General features: G+C 45.2%; 1 protein-coding gene across 2 annotated transcripts in view; it reads right to left on the reverse strand.

Moving 5' to 3' along the window:
* Nucleotides 1-214: 214 nt before the first annotated feature.
* Nucleotides 215-21,326, reverse strand: part of lcorl (ligand dependent nuclear receptor corepressor-like) — a 144,749-nt gene continuing 123,637 nt past the window's right edge. For both annotated transcript variants that reach the window (XM_078545494.1, XM_078545423.1), the window contains exon 8: nt 215-2,925. In XM_078545494.1, coding sequence (XP_078401620.1) covers nt 2,881-2,925 — 45 coding nt within the window. In that variant the 3' untranslated portion in view covers nt 215-2,880. The remainder of the gene's footprint in view (nt 2,926-21,326) is intronic.

A 21,326-nucleotide genomic window follows, 5' to 3' on the forward strand; every position in this document is an offset into this window, starting at 1 on the left:
GTTGGCACTGACAACCACTGCCACTGCCACTGCCTCCCAAGCTGGATTGGTCACGTTGCTACCCATCCTGCGGCCAGGGCGGGTGTACAGGACATCCCAGCTGGCTTCTACGGCGTCCAGCAGTTGATCGAGGGACCCGTCGTTGAAGTGGGGGGGCTGTGGTCCTTTTTCCTTTGCTGGCCATGTCTTCCGTGCAGCAGTGGTGAGCTGGAAGCAATGGGCTCTGTGCTTACGGCTGAACTTTAAACATGGCGCCTGGTGTTATGCGGTGACAGGGTGATGTCCAGCGGGTGAATGAGAACCCGCCTGCCATGGAAACGGTATGTTTCCCGGGAATGCATAAATAATTAGGTGGGTTTGGAACGATACAATGTGAAAACCTGCCATCGCGGCCGGCGGGTAAAACGTCATTTTACCGGCCCGCTACTGCATTTAGTGCAAATCTGGGAAAATTCTGCCCAATATAACAGCAGCTATGCAGGCCAGAAGAGCCAGATTTTGATGATTACTACAGCTGATTCCAATAACCCTTGAGTTAGGGAGGTGGTGTAAAATATCTAATTACTATTGATTACTCTTCATTAACTTTGGTGTTCAGTTGAGGAAAAGATTCATATAGCTATGCCACCCTCACCTTGATTGTGATCATCTTTTAACACTCAGAAACAAAGCTTAAATGCGCTCGAGTAAAGCATTTGAGAGAATGTGAACTGTATCCCAACAAGGACTCCAACATCCTTAAGAGGAAAGATGATTAAGAGTAAGAAAGTATTTTCTAAGGTCCCTTAGAAGAACTCTTAATGGAAGCAAAAATTGATGGCATGAAGTCATCTTTATGCCAGTAAATTATTAAATAATAGGATATTGTGATTAAGTATTAATGGGAGTTTAATTGGGCAACAGGAACCAGCAAAGCTCCCAAAGAACAACTGTTGGATTACTGTTCATAGTCTATTCAGTACTCAGTGTGTTGCAAGTCGGATATCCAATTTTGCTGAGAACATAAAATTGCATGAGAACTCAAAACATTCTGTAGAAAGTGATCTAATTCAAAGATATTTACAAATAAAGCAATTAAATAAATGCACAGAAAACAGCACTTATAGGCAACATGCAGGTTAATGTACACGAGTGCAAAAAATAGCAAGTGACAAGCATATTGTTAAAGGTAGTGGACCAACAGACTTGAGTATAATAATCAAACACTGATACCTTCAGGATTGGGTGTAGATGGGTGTTGGGTTGCACAGGCAGATTTATTTATGAAGTCCATATAAGATTTGTCTAAAATAACAAAAACATTTGAGAGCTCCATTTGTTTTCATCTGGGATGGGAGGGGCACTTAGGCAAGAGGAGGGGAAAAAGCCACTAGTGCAACTAATGCCTAATCCACAAATGCCTAGATTCCTAATTGAAAAGGGTGAAGTACAGGATTGGCTTGACATTGAGAAACGAGGTAATCTGTTCGGGTCTACAACATATACCAAAACAATGGTACTTATGGATGGTCTTTTGGTAGACAATATTGATTGGTTTTTTTGAAGGTTTTATCTTTTATGTCATTAGTCATAAAAGTAAGTGAGGACAGTAACTCAAAAACAAATATGTGGCGCATAAACTACTTAGAAAAGGATCCAGAAAAAAAAAATCAGCAAATTAATTTCACATGGGAAGATACAGGGTTATAAAGAATAGTAAACGAAAAAGAAAAGATGACAACTTTTTTTTTTATTTTACCAAAAAAAAACCTCATTCAAGACAATCTGTACAACAACTTAAGACTTCAAAAATACAATTACAGCTGATTGAGCAGTGAATAAGTGAGCTGCCCATGGCTGTAAACATTAAAAAAGATACCTTGAAGACAGATTCTGCTCTCCAGGTAATCACATTCAAATAGTAACATATTACCACAGGGTACTTATATCCAGACTAAGTAATCTGAAAACAAAGTACAAGTTTTATTTTCCCTGAGTTAAATGTCACTTGGCAAAATAGGCTGATAATGTGTACTTGGACCATGATATTACAAGAGTCAGTTCTTTCAGGTCTGTGACTAAATTATTGCCGCAGACTTGCAACAAAATTGTGCAGTTGCAGGTACCAGAGTTTACACATATTGTATCAACGGACCCCCCTTCCCCCAACAAAAGGTTTAGACTAGACCATCACTTAACTGTTTGAGGTAGTTTTACTCCTGCATCAAGAACTGTTTCCACAAAAGCACAATTTAAACTGTTTAAAACTTTGAAAATTCATCAAACCAGTCATTAAGGATACAAATTTATAAAAAAGATTACAACATAGAATATACATAGAAAATGTGTAAAGTGTAATGTAAAATGAGTACGACAATTGAAGTGCCTTCAGTTCCAAAAACATGGGCAATGAAAATAAATCATTTTCCATTATTTCCTTTCCAAAATATAAACCTTTAACACATTGTGACCTTCAACCCATGCTGTGCTTGGTGCAAATAAAGTTCAAACAGAAAAGCTTATATAAAAAAATGATTAATAAAACAATTAATGCTTCCATTGTAGAGGACATTGAGATCTAGTAGCAATCTAGAGGAATGTTAATCTGTAGATATTTTACAGGTTCTTGCAAGGCAGCAAAAATGGGAGTAAAAAGTATTTTTGTACAAAAAAGTATTAGTGCAACCTCTGATATCTACAATATTGTTCACACAGCTTCAGGTTTTGGCTACAAAGCAGCAAACACAAAATATACTGCTACATACATTCAACCTGAATCAATAGGCTGAATATTAAGGCACTAATTAGATGCTGAGTGAGATAAGATAGCTTTCTTCTTAAAATTCTCAATTTATGATAAGATGTGCCAAGTCTTGGTAGCAATTGATGTATTGTTTAATTTCAGCCATCCATCGTACGGTATGATCCTGCATCAACTTGAGTTTCCTATATGTAAAAATTTAAAAAAATTAACATGCCAAAATATCTCTGTACATGAACTATCCAATGCCATTTCAATCCTAGCAATGTGAAATTTTAATTTTCAAATGTTGACAACTTTGTTTAACATGGGCTGATCCCAGGATCCTAAAGGGAAAATAAGGCCTTTTTAAAATTATTATACCATGTTTTCTCTATACTCAGCAATCCATTTATGAGCAATGATCGTTTTGCCCCTTGACCAAGAAAGCTAAAAGAGGTGACAAAATGCAGACAAACAATTGTTTTCTCTGATGACCAATTATTTCCTTATAAATGGTTATCAAATGCTTGATTTATCTCCCTTAGCGATACAGGGGATTGTTTATTGAATCTAACAATCGATGATTTTTCTGTCGTTATATCCTCCAAATTTATTCCTTTTCCTATAAAAAAAATAGTTATGATGTTGATGAATGCTGGCCTTTGGGCAAGTCAAGTGTGAACCTGGATAGAGCATATAAGGGCACATATCACTAGGGCTGACAATGTAATAAATATAATGTTTTTGGATATTGGAAACACAAAACATGTACAGGATGAAGGTGTACTGTATTGATTAGGCTATTTCACCTGGATTGTGATGACAGTTACAAAAATAACCCGACTCAATGAATATAAAGACTGGACAATTTTTTGCCCTACACAATATTGAAGATTTGGACAAAGATTCTGAACAGCTGTGCCAAGTCCAAAATAAACTGGATAAATAAATGAATGGAAACAAGAATAAAGGCTATAGATGTAGACTGAGATAATTAAATACTCCACATAGATCACAGCAGGAGGCAATTCAGCCCATCATGCCTGTGCCAGCCTTTTAAAAGAGGTATCTAGTTAGTTGCAGTCCCCTACAATTTCTTTTCCACTTTCAAGTATTTATCCAATTCTCTTTTGAAAACTGTCTTTGAATCTATTGGCACCACCCTTTCAAACAGTGCATTCTAGATCGCAACAACTCTGCATATATTTTTTTTCCCCTCTCAGGTCACCTCTGGTTCTTTTGCCAACTACCTTAAAGCTATGTTCTCCAGTTAACAACCCTTCTGCTTCTCCTCATTTACTCTATCAAACCCCTTCATTATTTGAACATCTCTATCAAATCTTCCCTTAAGTTTCTCTTCTCCAAGGACACATAAAAGGTTACTACACAAGACAAGAGCCTATGTGTTGGGGGTAATATATTAGTATGGATAGAGGATTGGCTAACCATTAGGAAACAGGATAAATAGATCATATTCAGGTTGGCAAACTGTAACTAGTGGTGTGCCACAGGGATCAGTGCTGGGGTCTCAACTATTTACAATCTATATTAATAACTTGGATGAAGGGACCAACTGTACTGTAGCCTGATTTGCTGACAATGCAAAGATAGGTAGGAAAGCAAGTTGTGAGGAGGACACAAAGTCTGCAAAGGGATGTAGATAGGGTCAGTGAGTGGAAAAAAAAAAGGCACGTAGTATAATCTGGGAAAACGTGAACTTGCCTACTTGCCTGCTTTGACAGGAAGAATAGAAAAGCAGTATGTTATTTGAACGGAGAAAGACTGTAGAACCCTGTGGTACAGAGGGACCTGGGTGTCCTGGTACATGAATCACAAAAAGTTAGTATGCAGGTACAGCAAGTTATTAGGAAGGTATATGGAATGTTGGCAGTTATTGCAAGGGGAATCAAGTATAAAAGTAGGGAAGTGTTGCTACAACTGTACAAAGCCTTATTGTGACAGCATCTGGAGTACTGTGGTGTACAGTTTTGGTCTCCTTACATAAAAGATATAGACCTGAATTTTCCCGTCGGCGATTTGGGGGTGGGGCCCACTCGCCGACAGGAAAATGGCGCGGGACGATGTCGGGAGGACGTCATCCCGGTCCATTTAAATATTGAGGAAGGCGGGCGGACAGCGAAATCAGCTGTCCACCTGCGGACCTGTCAATGGGCCAATTAAGGCCATTGACAGGATAATTAAGGTAGTTAAATGCCCTGCCCGTCCAACCTTAAGGTTGGCAGGCAGGCCAGGAGCCCCAGCGGGCTTCTGATAATACATGAAACCTCATCCACTGGCGGGATGAGGTTTCATGTCCGTTTTTAAAAACTTTAATAAAGTTTATGTACTTCTTATTAACATGTCCCATCTCGTGTGACATTGTCACATGAGGGGGACATGTTAATTTTTATATTTTTCAAGTTTTTTTTTTAAGAATGTCAGTAATCTCCCTGAGACAGCACTTAGTCTCAGGAGCAGTGCGCTCTTTCACGCGCATGTGCGAAAGAGTACACTTTGACAGTTGGGGAATCCCTCCCCCCCGCACAGGAAGCACATAGCGCTTCCCGTTGGGCAGGCCGCTGGACAGGCCTTAATTGGCCCGCCCACTCAAAATGGCAGCAGGCCCCGTTTCAGCGGCGGAGTTCGGCTGCCTGCCCGCCAACCAAATGCAAAATTCTGCCCATAAATTACATTACAGATAATTCAGAGCAGGTTCACTTGACTGATTCCTGGGGTGATGGGGTTATCTTAGGAGGAAAGGTTGGGCAGGTTGGGCTGTATGCCGCTAGAAGGGGCAGGCAGTCAGTGCAGAAATCCCCTGTGGCTGTCCCCCTCTCTAACAGGTATACCGTTCTGGATACTGTTGGGGTGGATGGCCTATCAGGGGAAAACAACAGCAGTAGCCAGAGCAGTGGCACCACGGCTGGCTCTGTTGTACAGCAGGGGGCGGGGGGGGTCAAAGCACAGAAGAGCAATCATCATAGGGGACTCCATAGTCAGGGGCTCAGATAGGCGCTTCTGTGGTCGTGAAAGAGACACCAGGATGGTATGTTGCCTCCCTGGTGCCAGGGTCCAGGATGTCTCTGATCAGGTACGGGACATTCTAAAAGGGGAGGGATAACAGCCAGAGGTCGTGGTACACATTGGTATTAACGACATAGGCAGGAAGAGTGACGAGGTTCTGCAGTGGGAGTTCAGGGAGTTAGGCAGAAAGTTAAAAAACAGGACCTCTAGGGTTGTAATCTCAGGATTACTCCCTGTGCCACATGCCAGTGAGGCTAGAAATAGGAAGATAGTACAGCTGAACACATGGCTGAACAGATGGTGTAGGAGGGAGGGTTTCCGATATCCGGATCATTGGGATCTCTTCCGGGGCAGGTGGGACCTGTACAAGAAGGACGGGTTGCATCTAAACTGGAGGGGCACCAATATCCTGGCTGCGAGGTTTGCTAGTGTCACTCGGGAGGGTTTAAATTAGTATGGCAGGGGGCTGGGAACCAGAGCAATAGGTCAGCAGGTGAAATAAATGACTGGGAACTAGTGAATATTGGCAGTAGGACTAAGAGGAAGAGCAGGCAGGGAGAAATTACTGAACACAGTGGGACTTGGGGTCTGAAATGCAAGGCAGATGAGCTTAGAGCTTGGATCAGTACTTGGGACTATGATGTTATTGCTATTACAAAGACTTGGCTGAAGGATGGGCAGTATTGGGAGATAAACCAGGATTTAGATGTTTCAGGCAGGATAGAGAGGGATGTAGAAGAGGTGGGGGAGTTACACTGCTGGTTAAGGAGAATATCATAGCTGTACAACAGGAGGACACCTCGGAGGGCTCATGCACTGAGGCAATATGGGTAGAGCTCCGGAATAGGAAGGGTGCAGTCACAATGTTGGGGGTTTACGATAGGCCTCCCAAATGCCAGCAGGAGATTGAGGAACAGTTATTAGGCAGATTTTGGAAAGATGTAAAAGCAATAGGTTTGTTGTGGTGGGTGATTTTAACTTTCCCTATATTGACTGGGAATCATTTAGTGCTTGAGGTTTGGATGATGCAGAATTTGTAAGGTGCATCCAGGAGGGCTTCCTGAGACAATATGTGGATAGTCCAACCAGGGAAGGGGCAACACTGGACCTGGTATTAGGGAATGAACCCGGCCAGGTGGTCGAAGTTTCAGTAGGGGAGCATTTCGGGAAAAGTGACCATTATTCAGTAAGTTTCAAGGTACTGGTGGATAAGGATAACAGGAGTCCTTGAGTTAAGGCGCTTAATTGGAGGAAGACTAATTATAACAATATTAGGCAGGAACTGAGGAATCTAGACTGGAGGTGGATGTTTGAGGGCAAATCTACAAGTGACATGCGGGGGGCTTTCAAACGTCAGCTGATAAGAATTCAGGACCGGCATGTTCCTGCTAGGATGAGGGATAAGCATGGCAAGTTTCAGGAACCTTGGATAACGAAAGATATTGTGAGATCAGTCAAAAAGAAAAGGGAAGCATTCGTAAGGGCTAGAAGGCTGGGAACAGATGAAGCCCGTGGAGAATATAAAGAAAGTAGGAAGAAACTTAAGCAAGGGGTCAGGAGGGCTAAAAGGGGTCATGAAAAGTCATTGGCAACCAGGATTAAGGAAAATTCCAAGGCCTTTTATACATATGTAAAAAGCAAGAGGGTAGCCAGGGAAAGGGTAGGCCCACGCAGGGACAGAGGTGGGAATCTGTGTGTGGAGCCAGAAGAAATGGAAGAGATTCTAAATGAGTACTTCTCATCAGTATTCACCAAAGAGAAGGACTTACCGGTCGATTTGTCTAGGGAAGAATGTGTAGATAGCCTGGATCATGTTGAGATCAAAAAAGAGGTGTTAGGCGTCTTGAAGAATATTAAGGTGGATAAGTCCCCAGGGCCAGATGGGATCTACCCCAGAGTACTGAGGGAGGCAAGGGAGGAGATTGCTGGGGCCTTGACAGAAATATTTGTATCCTCACTGGCTACGGGTAAGGTCCCAGAGGACTGGAGAATGGCCAATGTTGTTCCATTGTTTAAGAAGGGTAGCAGGGATAATCCAGGAAATCACAGGCCGGTGAGCCTTACCTCAGTGGTAGGGAAATTATTGGAGAAGATACTTCGTGACAGCACTTACTACCATTTGAAAGCAAATGGGCTTATTAGTGAAAAGCAGCATGGATTTGTGAAGGGGAGGTCGTGTCTCACTAATTTGATCGAGTTTTTCGAGGAAGTGACAAAGATGATCGACGATGGAAGGGCAGTGGATGTTATCTACATGGATTTCAGTAAGGCCTTTGACAAGGTCCCTCATGACAGACTGGTACAGGAGGTAAAGTTGCACGGGATCAGAGGTGAGCTGGCAAGATGGATACAGAATTGGCTTGGTCATAGAAGACAGAGGGTAGCAGTGGAACGGTGCTTTTCTGAATGGAGAGCTGTGACTAGTGGAGTTCTGCAGGGATCAGTGCTGGGCCCTTTGCTGTTTGTAGTATACGCAAATGATTTGGAGGAAAATGTAACTGGGCTAATTAGTAAGTTTGCAGACGACACTAAGGTTGGAGGAGTTGCAGACAGTGAAGAGGATTGTCAAAGGATACAACGGGATATAGATCGGTTGGAGACTTGGGCGGAGAAATGGCAGATGGAGTTTAATCCGGACAAATGCGAGGTAATGTATTTTGGAAGGTCTAATACAGGTAGGAATTATACAGTAAATGGCAGAACCCTTAAGTGCATCGACGGGCGGAGGGATCTGGGTGTACGGGTCCACAGGTCACTGAAAGTAGCAACGCAGGTGGATGAGGTAGTCAGGAAGGCATATGGCATGCTTGCCTTCATTGGCAGGGGTATTGAGTATAAAAGTTGGGAAGTCATGCTGCAGCTGTATAGAGCCTTGGTTAGGCCACACTTGGAATATTGCGTGCAATTCTGGTCGCCACATTACCAGAAAGATATGGAGGCATTGGAGAGGGTGCAGAGGAGGTTTACCATGATGCTGCCTGGTCTGGAGGTTATTAGCTATGAGGAGAGGTTGGAGAAACTCGGATTGTTCTCACTAGAGCGACGGAGATTGAGGGGCGACTTGATAGAAGTTTACAAAATTATGAGTGGCATGGACAGAGTAGATAGTCAGAAGCTTTTTCCCAGTCAATTCCCTAGTCAATTACTAGGAGACATAGATTTAAAGTGAGAGGAGAAAACTTTAGAGGAGATGTGCAGGGCAAGTTTTTTTACACAGAGGGTAGAGAGTGTCTGGAATTCGCTGTCAGAGAAGGTTGTGGAAGTAGGTATGATAGTGGTGTTTAAGAGGCAGCTTGACAAATACACGAATAGGATGGGAAAGAGGGATACGGACCCTGGAAATGCAAAATGTTTTAGTTTGATAGGCAACATGATTGGCGCAGGCTTGGAGGGCCAAAGGGCCTGTTCCTGTGCTGTACTTTTCTTTGTATGCATTGGAGTTTAGAAGAACAATAGGTAATCTTACTGAAACATCTAAGAATCTGAGTGGACTTGACAGAATGGATGCTGAGAGGATGTTTCCCCTCGTGGGGGAATCTAGAACTGGGGGCACAGTTTAAGAATAAGGAGTCTCCAATTTAAGACTGAGATGGAGAGGAATTTCCTCTCAGAGAATTGGCAATCTTTGGAATTCTCTTCCCCAGAGAGCAGTAGAGGCTGGGTTATTGACTATAACTCAAGGCTGAGTTAGACAGATTTTTGATCTACAAGGGAGTCAAGGGTTATGGGAGACAGGCGGGATATTGGAGTTAAAGCCACAATCAAGGTCAGTCATGATCTTACTGAATGGGGACCAAATGGCCTAATCCTGCTCCTATTTCTTATGATCTCATTCTTCCTATCAAAAATAATCACTTCACACTTGTCTGTGTTAAATTTAATCTTGCCATGTGTCTTCTCATTTCACCAATCTAAGTTTCCCCGACATATGCTATTATCCTCTTCACTGTTTACTATGTTTCAGAGTTTTGTGTTATCTGCAAATTTTGAAATTATACCCAAGTCCAGGTCATTAATATGTATCAAAAAGAGTAGTGATCCCACCATGACCCCTGAGGGGGATCACTACAATTTTCTCCACTTTGAAAAATAATTGTTCTCCACTACTCCCTGCTTTTTCTTCCTAGGACTTCGCTCACCATTTTGTATCCATACAACAACTGCTCCTTTAATCACATGGGTTTCAATTTTGCTAACAAGTCCATCAATTGCCATTTGAAAGTCCACATACACAACCTCAAACCTATTACCTTCTTCCACCATCTCCATTACTTCAGCAAATAACTTTATCAAACTAATCAAAGACAATTTGCCTTTAACAAATCCATGCTAGCTTTCATTAACTCATGTTATTTCAAGTGTTAATTATGTCCCGGATTAATTTCACCACTACTGATGTTAAGCTGACTGACCAGTAATTGCTGAAATTATCCTCCCCTTTTTTTTGAATAGTTATAACATTTGCAATCCTCTGGCACTTCAGTATCTAAGGAGAATTGAAAAATTGTATGGCACCTCCCTCAGCAACCTAGGATGCACCCTATCTGGAGCAGGTAACTCCTCTACTGCCTCTTAATTTATTTTAGCCTAGCCAATGTCGTTACTATATTTTCTGTTTATTCTATGTAAAGACAATACTGCTTATTTCACAGTAAAGAAACAGGCCATTTGACCCAACCAGTCCATGCAATATTTATACTCCACTCAAGGTTCCTCATGTAACTCTACCATAACCCTCTATTCCTTTCTCCCTCATATACCTAACTAGTTTATCCTTAAATGCATCTACACTATTTGCCTCAACTACTCCCTAAGGTGGCACGTTCCACATTATAACTCTTTGGTTAAAGAAATTTCTTTTAAAATTCCTATTTGATTTTGTGGTAACTACCTTTTATTGATGGCCACTAGTTTTGTTCTTCCCCACAAGTGGAAACACACTGTCTATGCTATCAAAACCTTTCATAATTTTTAAAACCTAAGAAACCTTAGGTAACCCTCCTCAACCCTCCACTTTCAAGAGAAAAAGAGACTCAGTCCGTTCACCTTTCCTGAGAGGTATAGCCTCACAGTTCTGGTGTTATCCCCGTAAATCTTTTTTGCTTGCTTTCCAGTGCTGCCATACTCTTCTTATAAAATGGCAGCCAGAATTGTACACAGCATTCCAAGTGTGGTCAAACCAAGGTTCAACAGGAGCTTAGCATTACTTCTCCACTTCTCAACTCCATCCATCTAAAAATAAATCCTGGTGCTTGCTTTGCATTTTTATAGCCATAAGACATAGGAGCAGAAATTAGGCCATTCGGCCCATCAAGTCTGCTCCGCCATTCAGTCATGGCTGATAAGTTTCTCAACCCCATTCTCCCACCTTCTCCCCGTAACCTTTGATCCCTTTCCCAATCAAAAACCTATCTATCTCGGTTTTAAATACACTCAATGACCTGGACTCCACAGCCTTCTGTGGCAACGAATTCCATAGATTCATCACGCTCTGGCTAAAGAAGTTTCTCCTCATCTCTGTTCTAAAAGGTCTTCCCTTTACTCTGAGGCTGTGCCCCCAGGTCCTAGTCTCTCCTACTAATGGAAACATCTTCCCCACGTCCGCTCTATCCAGGCCTTTCAGTATTCTGTAAGTTTCAATCAGATCCCCCCTCATTCTTCTAAACTCCATTGAGTATGGGCCCAGAGTCCTCAAACATTCCTCATATGTTAAGCCTTTCATTCCTGGAATGCTACATTTAGTGGTTTGTGTATTTTTACTCCCAGATTCCTTTACTCCTCTATGCCATTTAGATTCTTATTTTCCAAATAATTCATACCATCTTTATATTTTGTCAAAATGTTAATACCTCACAATTAGCTATGTTGGAATTCAAACTATATACCCATTCAGCAAGTTTATTAATGACTTCTTGTAAATTGTTCTTCAGTGAAGAGAGATGCAAAGTACTCATTTTGTACCTCAACAATGTTTAACCCAAAAAATTAAGACTGCAGAGATGACACTCTGAGCTGCCAATGTGGCGCAGTAACAGAAGTTTCTCCATGGATTCATGCACAGGTGTGATACGCAATGGCTGGGATTTTCCCTACCTGTTGGCGTCTTCCTTGGCTTGAGCAGACAATATGGCAAAGGTGTCCCGGGGGCGGAGGGGGGGATCCGGTGGGAGAGGGGCGCAGAGCCGGGGGGAGATGTGCAGGTGAACTTGCACAGTAGGGGTTGGATACGTCCATGTCTGCCTCCTGGGGAGTGAACTGAAGCTGGGCGTGATATGGAGGAAGGGCGTGAATGACAGAGGGAAGAGGGGGGCAGTAGGGTAAGAGGGTGAGGGTTCGATGGTAGCGATAGAAGGGACAGCGAGGGTGGTTGATGGGGACCCGGAGGCAGACACTGACCCTGAGGGTAGGAAGAAGGAAATCAGGGAGGTGAATGTGGATGGGAGTGGGATTTTTGGGAAGGAAGGGAATGTGCACATTCACCTGGATATCCCGAAGGAAAAGGGTTGTGGCTGGTAGGTCACGGAGGGAAGGTGGAATGTGATGTCGGTGGGGGGGGTCAACTGTGATGGGGGAAAGGAAATGGGTGACTGGGGAGCTGATGAGAAAATGAATTCAGACCATGCTGTCCAAGTCAAAAGTGAAACGACAGTCGTGGTGGATGACAGGTTCTGCAAGGGGGTATAATCACTGGTTGAGCGGAGATGCAGGTCAGCTCAGATGGACAACTGAAAGCGAGCCCCAGCAGGCAGCATTCAAAATGCTCAGGACATTGAGGTGAGTTTGATACATGGATGATCTGTGTGCGTGATAAAGTGCTTGCACGAGGCTCCGAAAGGCCCTGCCACTCTCACTTATTCCTCCAGAATCACTCATAGGCCGGCTGCTCCCTCTGTGATGACAGAGGACGAGGTTGAGGGGGTCACAGACAAGGAGACAGAACAGCCTCTGATATTCCTCAGTGGATGACTCGGGGTGTCCAGTCTTGCTCCTCCTCCCCTTGGGTGCCCGAGTGCCCCGGCCTGAGTCCTTGGGGGGAAGGAGAACTTGAAGGGACATTGAAGTGCCCTGTTTCTCTCTTGCGCTGCCAATGCAGGAACTCACCCTTGGCTACCACAATGGAGTACAGGTCTGTGCGCATCTCTGCATTCTGTTGGATCAGGGTTTCCATGACGTCCGCCATCCTCTCCATGCAGACCTCCAGATGTGCACATGTGGGCACCACTGCATCAGAGAGCAGGCAGACGCACTCCGACTCACATGCCACACTTTCAACAGTTCTACGTGACATTCCCTCGCATGCTGTTGACTCTCCATGATGAGTAGGAAGGCAAAATCAAGTGATTCATCATCTGACTCAGTCCTCACAGGTGCCTCTTCCCTAGAGGTCCTATGAGTGCTGGGGAGCTCAGCTGAACCTGCATCCTCTTGCTCCGGACATATGTCCATGCGGTGACTACCAGGTTGTGAACCCGATCCTGCTCTAGATCTAGGTCCCACCAAGGTGTGTCTGCCTGCACTGGTGGAGGGTGTGGGTAAACACCGTGATGGGTCTTCCTGGCTGCTTATTTCCACCTCTTCAGTGGAGAAGGTGTCCTCGTGGCTGCAGACGAGGACATGGATGGAACTGAGGGACTGGCTGGCTGATGGTTTCCCTCGCTCTGCAGAGATCCCTGTGAACCAATGTAGAGATCATTAGTGCATGGCAGCAGAGTCAAAAGCAGGAGAGAGAGCACTCACAGTTGTGTTGAAGGAGGGATGACGTGATGCAGGATTCTCAGGTGGGTGTTCGCCACCGACCTCAGGCAGGGTCCACATACTCACCAGTCAGCATGATGGCATGTTCCTCAAAGCAAGTGAGGGGCGTAATGTGTGCCACTCCATCCCCAGTCTGGGACCTCTCCCTGCAGATGTAAGCAAGCTTTCCCTGCATGGGAACAGATGGACAGAGTGTGAGCATGACACGTGGCACTGCATGTAATGTTTGTGTGGTGAGCAGTGCCATGGACAGGAATGAGGATGTGAACTCCAGAGGATATGAGCCTGATGGAGTTGTGAGGGTGTGTGTGAGAGCAGTGTTGATCCTTGAGGTGCGAGATCCCTGTGGATGTGTGAGGTGTTTGTGAATGTGACAGTTGAGAGTGATGAGAAGGGGGAGTTACCTTGGTGGAACGGATGAGACCATTCATCCTCTAGTGGCACTGTGTGGCTGTCCTCTTTTGCAGGGCATTGGCACTGACCACCGCTGCCGCCACCTGCCATGCTGGATTGGTGATGCTACTGCCTGTCCTGCAACCAGAGCTGGAGTAGAGGACATCATGGCAGGCCTCCATGGCATCCAAATGGTATTCTAGTGCTGCGTCATTAAACCTGGGGACTGCAGTCTTTTTGCCAGGAGTGCGTTGGACTTAGCGAGTCCAGAGGTAACAAAAGCACGGTTGAGGGTTTCAGCAGCAGATGAGATGAGACAGGGGCAAAGTTGATGTTACATAGTTGGAAATAGGTGGTCTTAGAGATAGCATGAATATGAAGACAGAAGCTCATCTCAGGGTCAAATGTGACACCAAGGTTGGGAACAGACTGGTTTAATCTCAGACTACTAACAGGGCAAGGGATGGAGCTGGTAGTTAGAGAATGGAGTTTGGAGTGGGGACCAAAAACAATAGCTTCAGTCTCCCCAAAATTCAATTGAAGGAAATTACTGCTCATCCTGCAGTCTGATAATTTAGCAAAAATGGTAGAGCTGGGTGTCGTCATATGTTTCTTTTTAATCTCTATGGGCAGAATTTTCCATTCTGGAGACGAAGTACGGTGGAGGGCGGGAAAGTCGGTGCAATTCCCACTGGCTGGCAGGTCAGATTAGTCAATGTAATTTTTCACTTTTCAGATCATTAACTATGCATCGATGAGCTCGTCAAATCTCATAGCAGGGCAGGCAGGGATTTGTCTGCCCCGCTGTCACCTCATGGGGGTCAAAGGTCCTGGAGCCTATTTAAATGCACACACATTCACTCACTGCAAGCCAAGTGTGTTGTTTCGTTCTGGTTCTCAATGGTGCCCAAAAGAACAAAACTCTTGGCTCCACAGTTCACTTAGGCCTCCCTGGGGATTATCCTCCAGGCCGTCCAGGAAAGGCAGAAGGTTCTCCTTCCGTGGGATGGAAGCTGGAAGTCCTCCCACCTGACCAAGTTAGCCTGGAAGGAGGTCGCCAGGGAGGTCATCACTCCTGGCCAACAAAAAAACGACTGCTCTGCAATGCAGAAAATGAATGAATGATCTGATGTGCTCCACCAGGATAAGTGAAGCTTCTACTCCAAACTCTCACTCTCACAAGGGCATCAGGCAGTCTAAGGGTTAGAGTCACAGAGATGTCACACACTACCAGCAGATGGGACATCAGCAATGAATGTCATCTAGCCGCTTTAAGTTCACCATCTCATGTATGCTCTTACACAAAGTGGGTCTTAATCCCTTACTGGTAAGGGCTCAACACACACAACAGGCATGCATGTTTCTGAACTGCTTTTTCATCCATGGTGCTCATTGTCAATCTGTCTTCATGCAGGGCAAGATCACTCACAACAGAAGGGGCAGATTCAAGACTGGAGGGGGACCCCAAAGCTGAGGACACTCTTCTCCCATAAAGAGCAGGTGGCAGAGTTTGCTGGTGAGCAGGTGGAGGCAGTGGCAGCCGATGTCTCTGACACTGAGAACTGCTGGAGTCAAGGCCCCTGCTATGTCCGATGACAAGCCTCTGGAATCAGCCCTGAGAGAGATGTTGGGGATGCAGGGACAGGCAGGTTGTCAGAGGCTGTCATAAGACTAGAACGAAGGATGGATGAGTCCATCCACATGCTCTGTCTGATGTCATTGCTCCAGTATGTGAGCGCAGTGACGTTTCCATGGGAAGGGTGGCAGTCGCCTTGGAGACCCAGGTCTAGCAGTTTCTGCCAGTTTGTGCTCAGTCCTGCACACCATCGCTGCAGCCATGGATGCGTTCTAGCACTGGCTAGGCGAGAGGGGGACCAGGCACCTCAATCTCCCTCCAGGTGTCAGGGAGGGTCCTGGGGCACCCATGGGAGGAGTGCCAGTTAAACACCCCAGGGACATCCAAGGATGTCCTGAAGTTCCAAATCCCCTCTGCCTGTGACCCCATCAACTCCAGCAGGTCAGACCGAGGAAGGTGCATAGTGCCCCAAAGCAGGAGACCCTTAGCAGGCCTGGGCCACCCAGGGCTGAGGCCACCAGAGGATGCCCGCCAAAGTCATCTCAGACAATAGGGCATAGCAATCAGCAGGCTGCATCGATCTCTGCTGTTGATGTCAGGGCTATACCTAGATGCAGCAGTAGGGTTAGGAAACTTAAGTTTTGAATGCACAATGGAGGTATGGGTGTCCATTCACTGTATATAATTTACAATATTGTAAATATAATTCATATTTATCCCTCTTCAAGTCTCAGGTATTGAATGGCTACAATGTAACACAATGCAAGGTCCTGTGTTCATTCAAGGGTCCAAAATGAAGCCCCCCAAATAGCTCCCATCTGCACCCTCAGTTCCATTAACTCTCACTCAGTCTCATCATAGTGATTAGTCTTTATTTTTACATCTGCGACATGAACAAAGGCACTTCATATGTGAAAATGATGGCTGGACAATACACATGACCCCTGGATCTCAGACAGGCATTATTTGGCCTGAGAATAGGTCATCAAGGTTAGTGATTATCCTGATGCTGTCGCACTGAAGACTGTAGTTTGTAGATGTAATAAGTATTTGTAGCGTCCAAAGTATCTTTTCTCCCAAGTGTACTTTACAATGGTGTTTATTTTCTGACAGTTTTTAGGAGTAGTATTCATCGTTGAGCACTATAGCCTTTCATGCCTCCCATTTCCACATTTAAAGCTGAATGTTATCCCTTTCTTAGCTCCTACTCTCCCCATGCATGCTGCTGAATGATTGAAGTTGGCTCTACTCAGTGACATTTGAAATGTCTGCTAGATGAGAATGAGTGTGAGATGTCAGAGGCGTGTGATCATCCTGATAAAGCAGTCTACTCACCTGTGAGGATCTTTCTTTGTTCCTGAGTGGCTATGTAGTGGTGCTTTACAGAATTCTTCTGTAAAGGCACAGTACGCAAATCAATATTGAATTCATTCCATGTCTGTACACCCGTTGACTCAGGGTAGATAGAAAGGACTGGCCTTTGTGGGATGGGCAATGTCAAGGACTATAATGCTATGAAAGCAATGCTTCAGCACACCCAAGTGCTCAGCAAGATCTATGAAGGGAAGAAGTTGTCATAGACTGCTGTGTCAATACTGACTGGGCCAGGTCTCTCCGAATTGCCAAGGCAGTGCAGGGCATAGGCTTCACAGGCTTCTGACGAAAGCAGGGTCATGGCTGTTTGCAAATTATCAAATGATGGTCCTGCTGAGCCACTCTGTGAAGACAATGCGAACATAACTCGCAGCTTTGGGCGCATGCTGTAGAGCAACAGTTCATTGCCTCCTGATGTCTGAAGGCATATTGGGGTTCAGTAGTAAGATGAGGGCTCTGCATTATTCATACATGACAGCTGGTGTTTGGAGAGATGCTGCTGTCCGGATGTTGCTCCCTCTAGAGACGGTCAAGCGCTAACCATTGACTAATGTTTTTGTTAGCACTGCCTTGTTAAGTTGCTGCAATACTGGCATGAGTTCATCCATCTGCACGATGGCATTTCGGCCGCTTAAAGGCTGCCATGCCCACTGACTTGTTGATGCCATGCTTGAAAGGACTGCATTGTGTGTAGTTATTTAAGGTGGTGTGGAGTGCTAAGCACATTTCACAGCAACCACATGTTCCCTAGGCTATTGTGCATTCCAAGAATTACCCCATCATTAGGGATTAAGGTGGTTTATGCTGCTTCCTTGTTCATTGTGAGATTGATGACCTTTTGTGATAATTTGATACTGACAGTGAAGTCACTGGGTACCTAGCACAAACATGCTGGATCTGCTTTCTGTGATCAGAAATAAGCAGGACGTTGAGGGTGAAATCCTTCTCTATTAATGAATCTCTCAGGCTGCTGCCAGGGAGCTCTCAAGGCCACATGTGCACAGTCCATGGTACCCTACACTTGTGGGAAGCCCAAGGTTGCAGTGAATCCCACAGCTCTGGTAGACTAGATTGCTTCATCCATTAGGAGTTGCACATAATGATGAGCTTTACTGAAAAAGGGCATGTGTCACCTCCCTTATGCATTTGTGTCACTGATTATGAGATTCCACAAAAGTCCCAAGTGGAGCCCTGGAAGGACTCACTGGGAAAAAAGTTCAAAGCAGCAGTAATCGGCAGAACAACCAGCATTGGATGCCCATGTCTGTGCAGCACAAGTTCCTCACGGATAATGTGGCAACTATGAGCCACCTCATCCTTAGACAAGTCTTTCACTCATCTCCATGTATAAGCTGCATCTTCTGTAGATCCTTGGTTGTGCCAAATGTCTTTGTGGATTAGGTCCCTCCTCGCCAGCATCTGGAACTTCCTGGGGCCCCGCTGGCTCTTGTTCCTCAGGGCGATGGTCTTCCCTGAGCTGTGCCAGTGATGGGCCTTCTTCCCATCTAAGTATCAAGGAGGCAGTGTTGCCTGCAGCCTGCATTCTCCACTCCTCCTTGTATCTGTGAATGGTTGCAGTTGAGCAATCAATAGTTGTTCCTGTTGAATGGTCTCCCTCCATATACAAGGCAGGAATACAGTCGTTAGCCCTTGACTTGCCCTTAGTCTGTACATGGCATACCAAGGCCACCCCTTGCAGGATGAGATCATCCTGGAGGATGACAGGTGGCTGAGCTTTTCCCTCAGATGTGACTGCACATTCACAACAAGGGTCTTGATTTAGATCAAAAGACCCAAGTCTTATGACCCACAGACAGATGGTTGTCCTCCAGTGGCCTTGACAATATCTATCGATACCCAATCCTTGGACTTATTTCATGACTGCAAGCATGATACCTTGAAAGTCATGACCAATACACTGGGAACATGGAGGCATGTAGGGTCCATGCTGCCTCTGGCCCATGACTGTTTGACCCAAAATCCATTCAGACATGCCTTTGTAAGGATCAGAAGACAATTAAAAGCATATCCAAAACTTAATGGATTTGTGCCTGAATGCGTACCATTAGTGAAGGAGCCAAGCTCATTTATTGTGCATTGGATCCTGGAGTCCAGCACTCGGCTGAGCCATGCTCTCCATGGTTTCAGCAAGAAATTTATAGGGTGCCCCTTCAATCTGCCAAAAATTACCGTGAATTCATCCCACATGCCCAGAGACCCTCCCCAATCGATTTTTTTCCAGCGTTTTTCAAACTGCATCATTCTTGAAATCAAAATGGTGCTGCTGACCTTTGTCCATGAGACCAACTTCCAAACTCACCCTATCAGCCACCAAGTTCCTCCCATCCTCCTCCATACTCACAGCCTCCTAGTTCTCCTTCCGCCTGACACTTTTGAGCCTCCCGCTGTTACCCTTGACCCCATCACTGGCCATATGGATATTTCTGCTCTCTCTCTGGAACCCTTTAATACTGATGACCCCATGCCCTTTGTTGACTGGACCCCTCTCCTTCGAAGCCACATGCATCCTGACTTTCCAGGGCCCACCCAATGAGACCATCCAATACCACCCCACCACCATGACTTTTCAGTTATTGACTTGTAGGATGCAGATGCCTCCCCTGAACGTTACTGTGCCCTCTGCCTCATGATACCATGACTTGAACCCCCAGAAACAAATTCCTTAGATGACTAACCATGCCCTGCACACCATAATGTGCACAACCATTACTGCCCAAAGAGGCACTAACATAGCCTGTACAGCCCAGGACAGCCTCTTCAGTATGACCCCGGCAGTGTGACCTCAGCCCCAGGACAATCTCTTCAATATGCCCCGATAGCATAGCCTCAAGCCCCAGGATAGTCTTTCACTATTCCACTCTGTTCCTTGACCAATCCTTAGTCCCACCTCTCTCCCCCCACTCCACTCTCATGCTGCCCCCCCCAGTCTACCTCTCCCCTCCCTTCATGTTCCACACTCACCCACTCCCCCTAGTCCTGCCTCAGTCTCACCCCTCCCCACTAGTCTTGCCTCCCATGCCCTGACTTGGCGCAGCTTATGCTACAGGCACTCGATATCTTGCAGCCATGTTCTTAAAGGAAGGAGAAGGCAGTGTCTACTGACCTCCAAGTCGTGGATGAAGTGAAGCTCACCCAGTGCGCGCCACTTGTATACAGCTGTGAAGCAGGCTATTCTAATTATCTGCTGGCAGGACACTTAATTTGGAGGGGCAACATAATTCCTGCTAGTTGGTCTTTTAATAAGCATTCATGGGATGCAAATGTGGTTTCCAAACTAATGATATTGTGATCACTGTTCCCCAAATGCTCTCCCACTGAAACACATACCACTCAATTCCCCAGACCTAGATCTAGATATTCCCTTGCTTTCTTCCTGATTGGTCTGGAAACATACTGAGAGTTCCATTGTATATATTTCAAGGATTCTTGCCCCTCTTTGCCCTTACACTGTTATTTTCCGAGTCTATGTCAAGATAATTGAAGTCCCCATTGGCATCACTATAACATTTCCTCATCTTTCTGCAATTTGCTCCTCCATCCCCTTCCCACTATTTGGTGACCTACAGTATACACCCAGCAGTGTAATGGTGCCTCTATTATTCGTTATTTGGTTAGATTCAAACCTTCAAGTATATCATTCCTTTCTAGTGCTCCAAGAGTATCTATTATCAATACTGCCACCACTTCCCCACCTTTCCTGTATACCTTGTAGCCAGGAATATTAAATATCCATTGCTTCCCTTGCTTGAATTTTGTTTTATTCATTCTTGGGATGTTGGCATCGCTGGGTAGACCAGCATTTAATGCCCATCATTAATTGCCTTTGAAAACATGGTGGTAAGCTGCCTTCTTGAACCGCTGCAGTCCATGTGGACAGTCCACATAACACCCAAAGTGCTGTTAGGGAGGGAGTTCCAGGATTTTGACCCAGTGACAGTGAAGGAATAGCGATATAGTTCCAAGTCAAGATGGTGAGTGGCTTGGAGGGGAGCTTTCAGATGGTGGTGTTCCCATCTGTCTGCTGCCCTTGTCCTTCTGGCTAGTAACTTCATGTTTGGAAGGTGCTGCCTAAGGAGCCTTGTTGGGTTCCTGCAGTGCATCTGGTACACACTGCTGCCATCTGGTGGTGGAGGGAGTGAATGTTTGTGGAAGGGATGCCAATCAAGCAGGCTGCTATGCCTTGGATGGTGTCAAGCAACTTGAATGTTGTTGGAGCTGCACTCATCCAGGCAAGTGGAGAGTATTCCATCACACTCCTGACTTGTGCCTTGTAGATGGTGGACAAGCTTTGGGGAGTCAGGGGGTGAGTTATTCGCTGCAGGATTCCTAGTCACTGATCTGCTCTTGTAGCCAGTGTTTACATGGCTAGTCCAGTTCAGTTTCTGGTCAATAGTAACCCCCAGGATGTTGAAAGTGGGGGATTTAGTGATGGTAATGTTATTGAATGTCAAGGGGCAATGG

Source organism: Cetorhinus maximus, chromosome 1, assembly GCF_964194155.1.
Source record: "Cetorhinus maximus chromosome 1, sCetMax3.hap1.1, whole genome shotgun sequence".
NCBI classification, from domain to species: domain Eukaryota; kingdom Metazoa; phylum Chordata; class Chondrichthyes; order Lamniformes; family Cetorhinidae; genus Cetorhinus; species Cetorhinus maximus.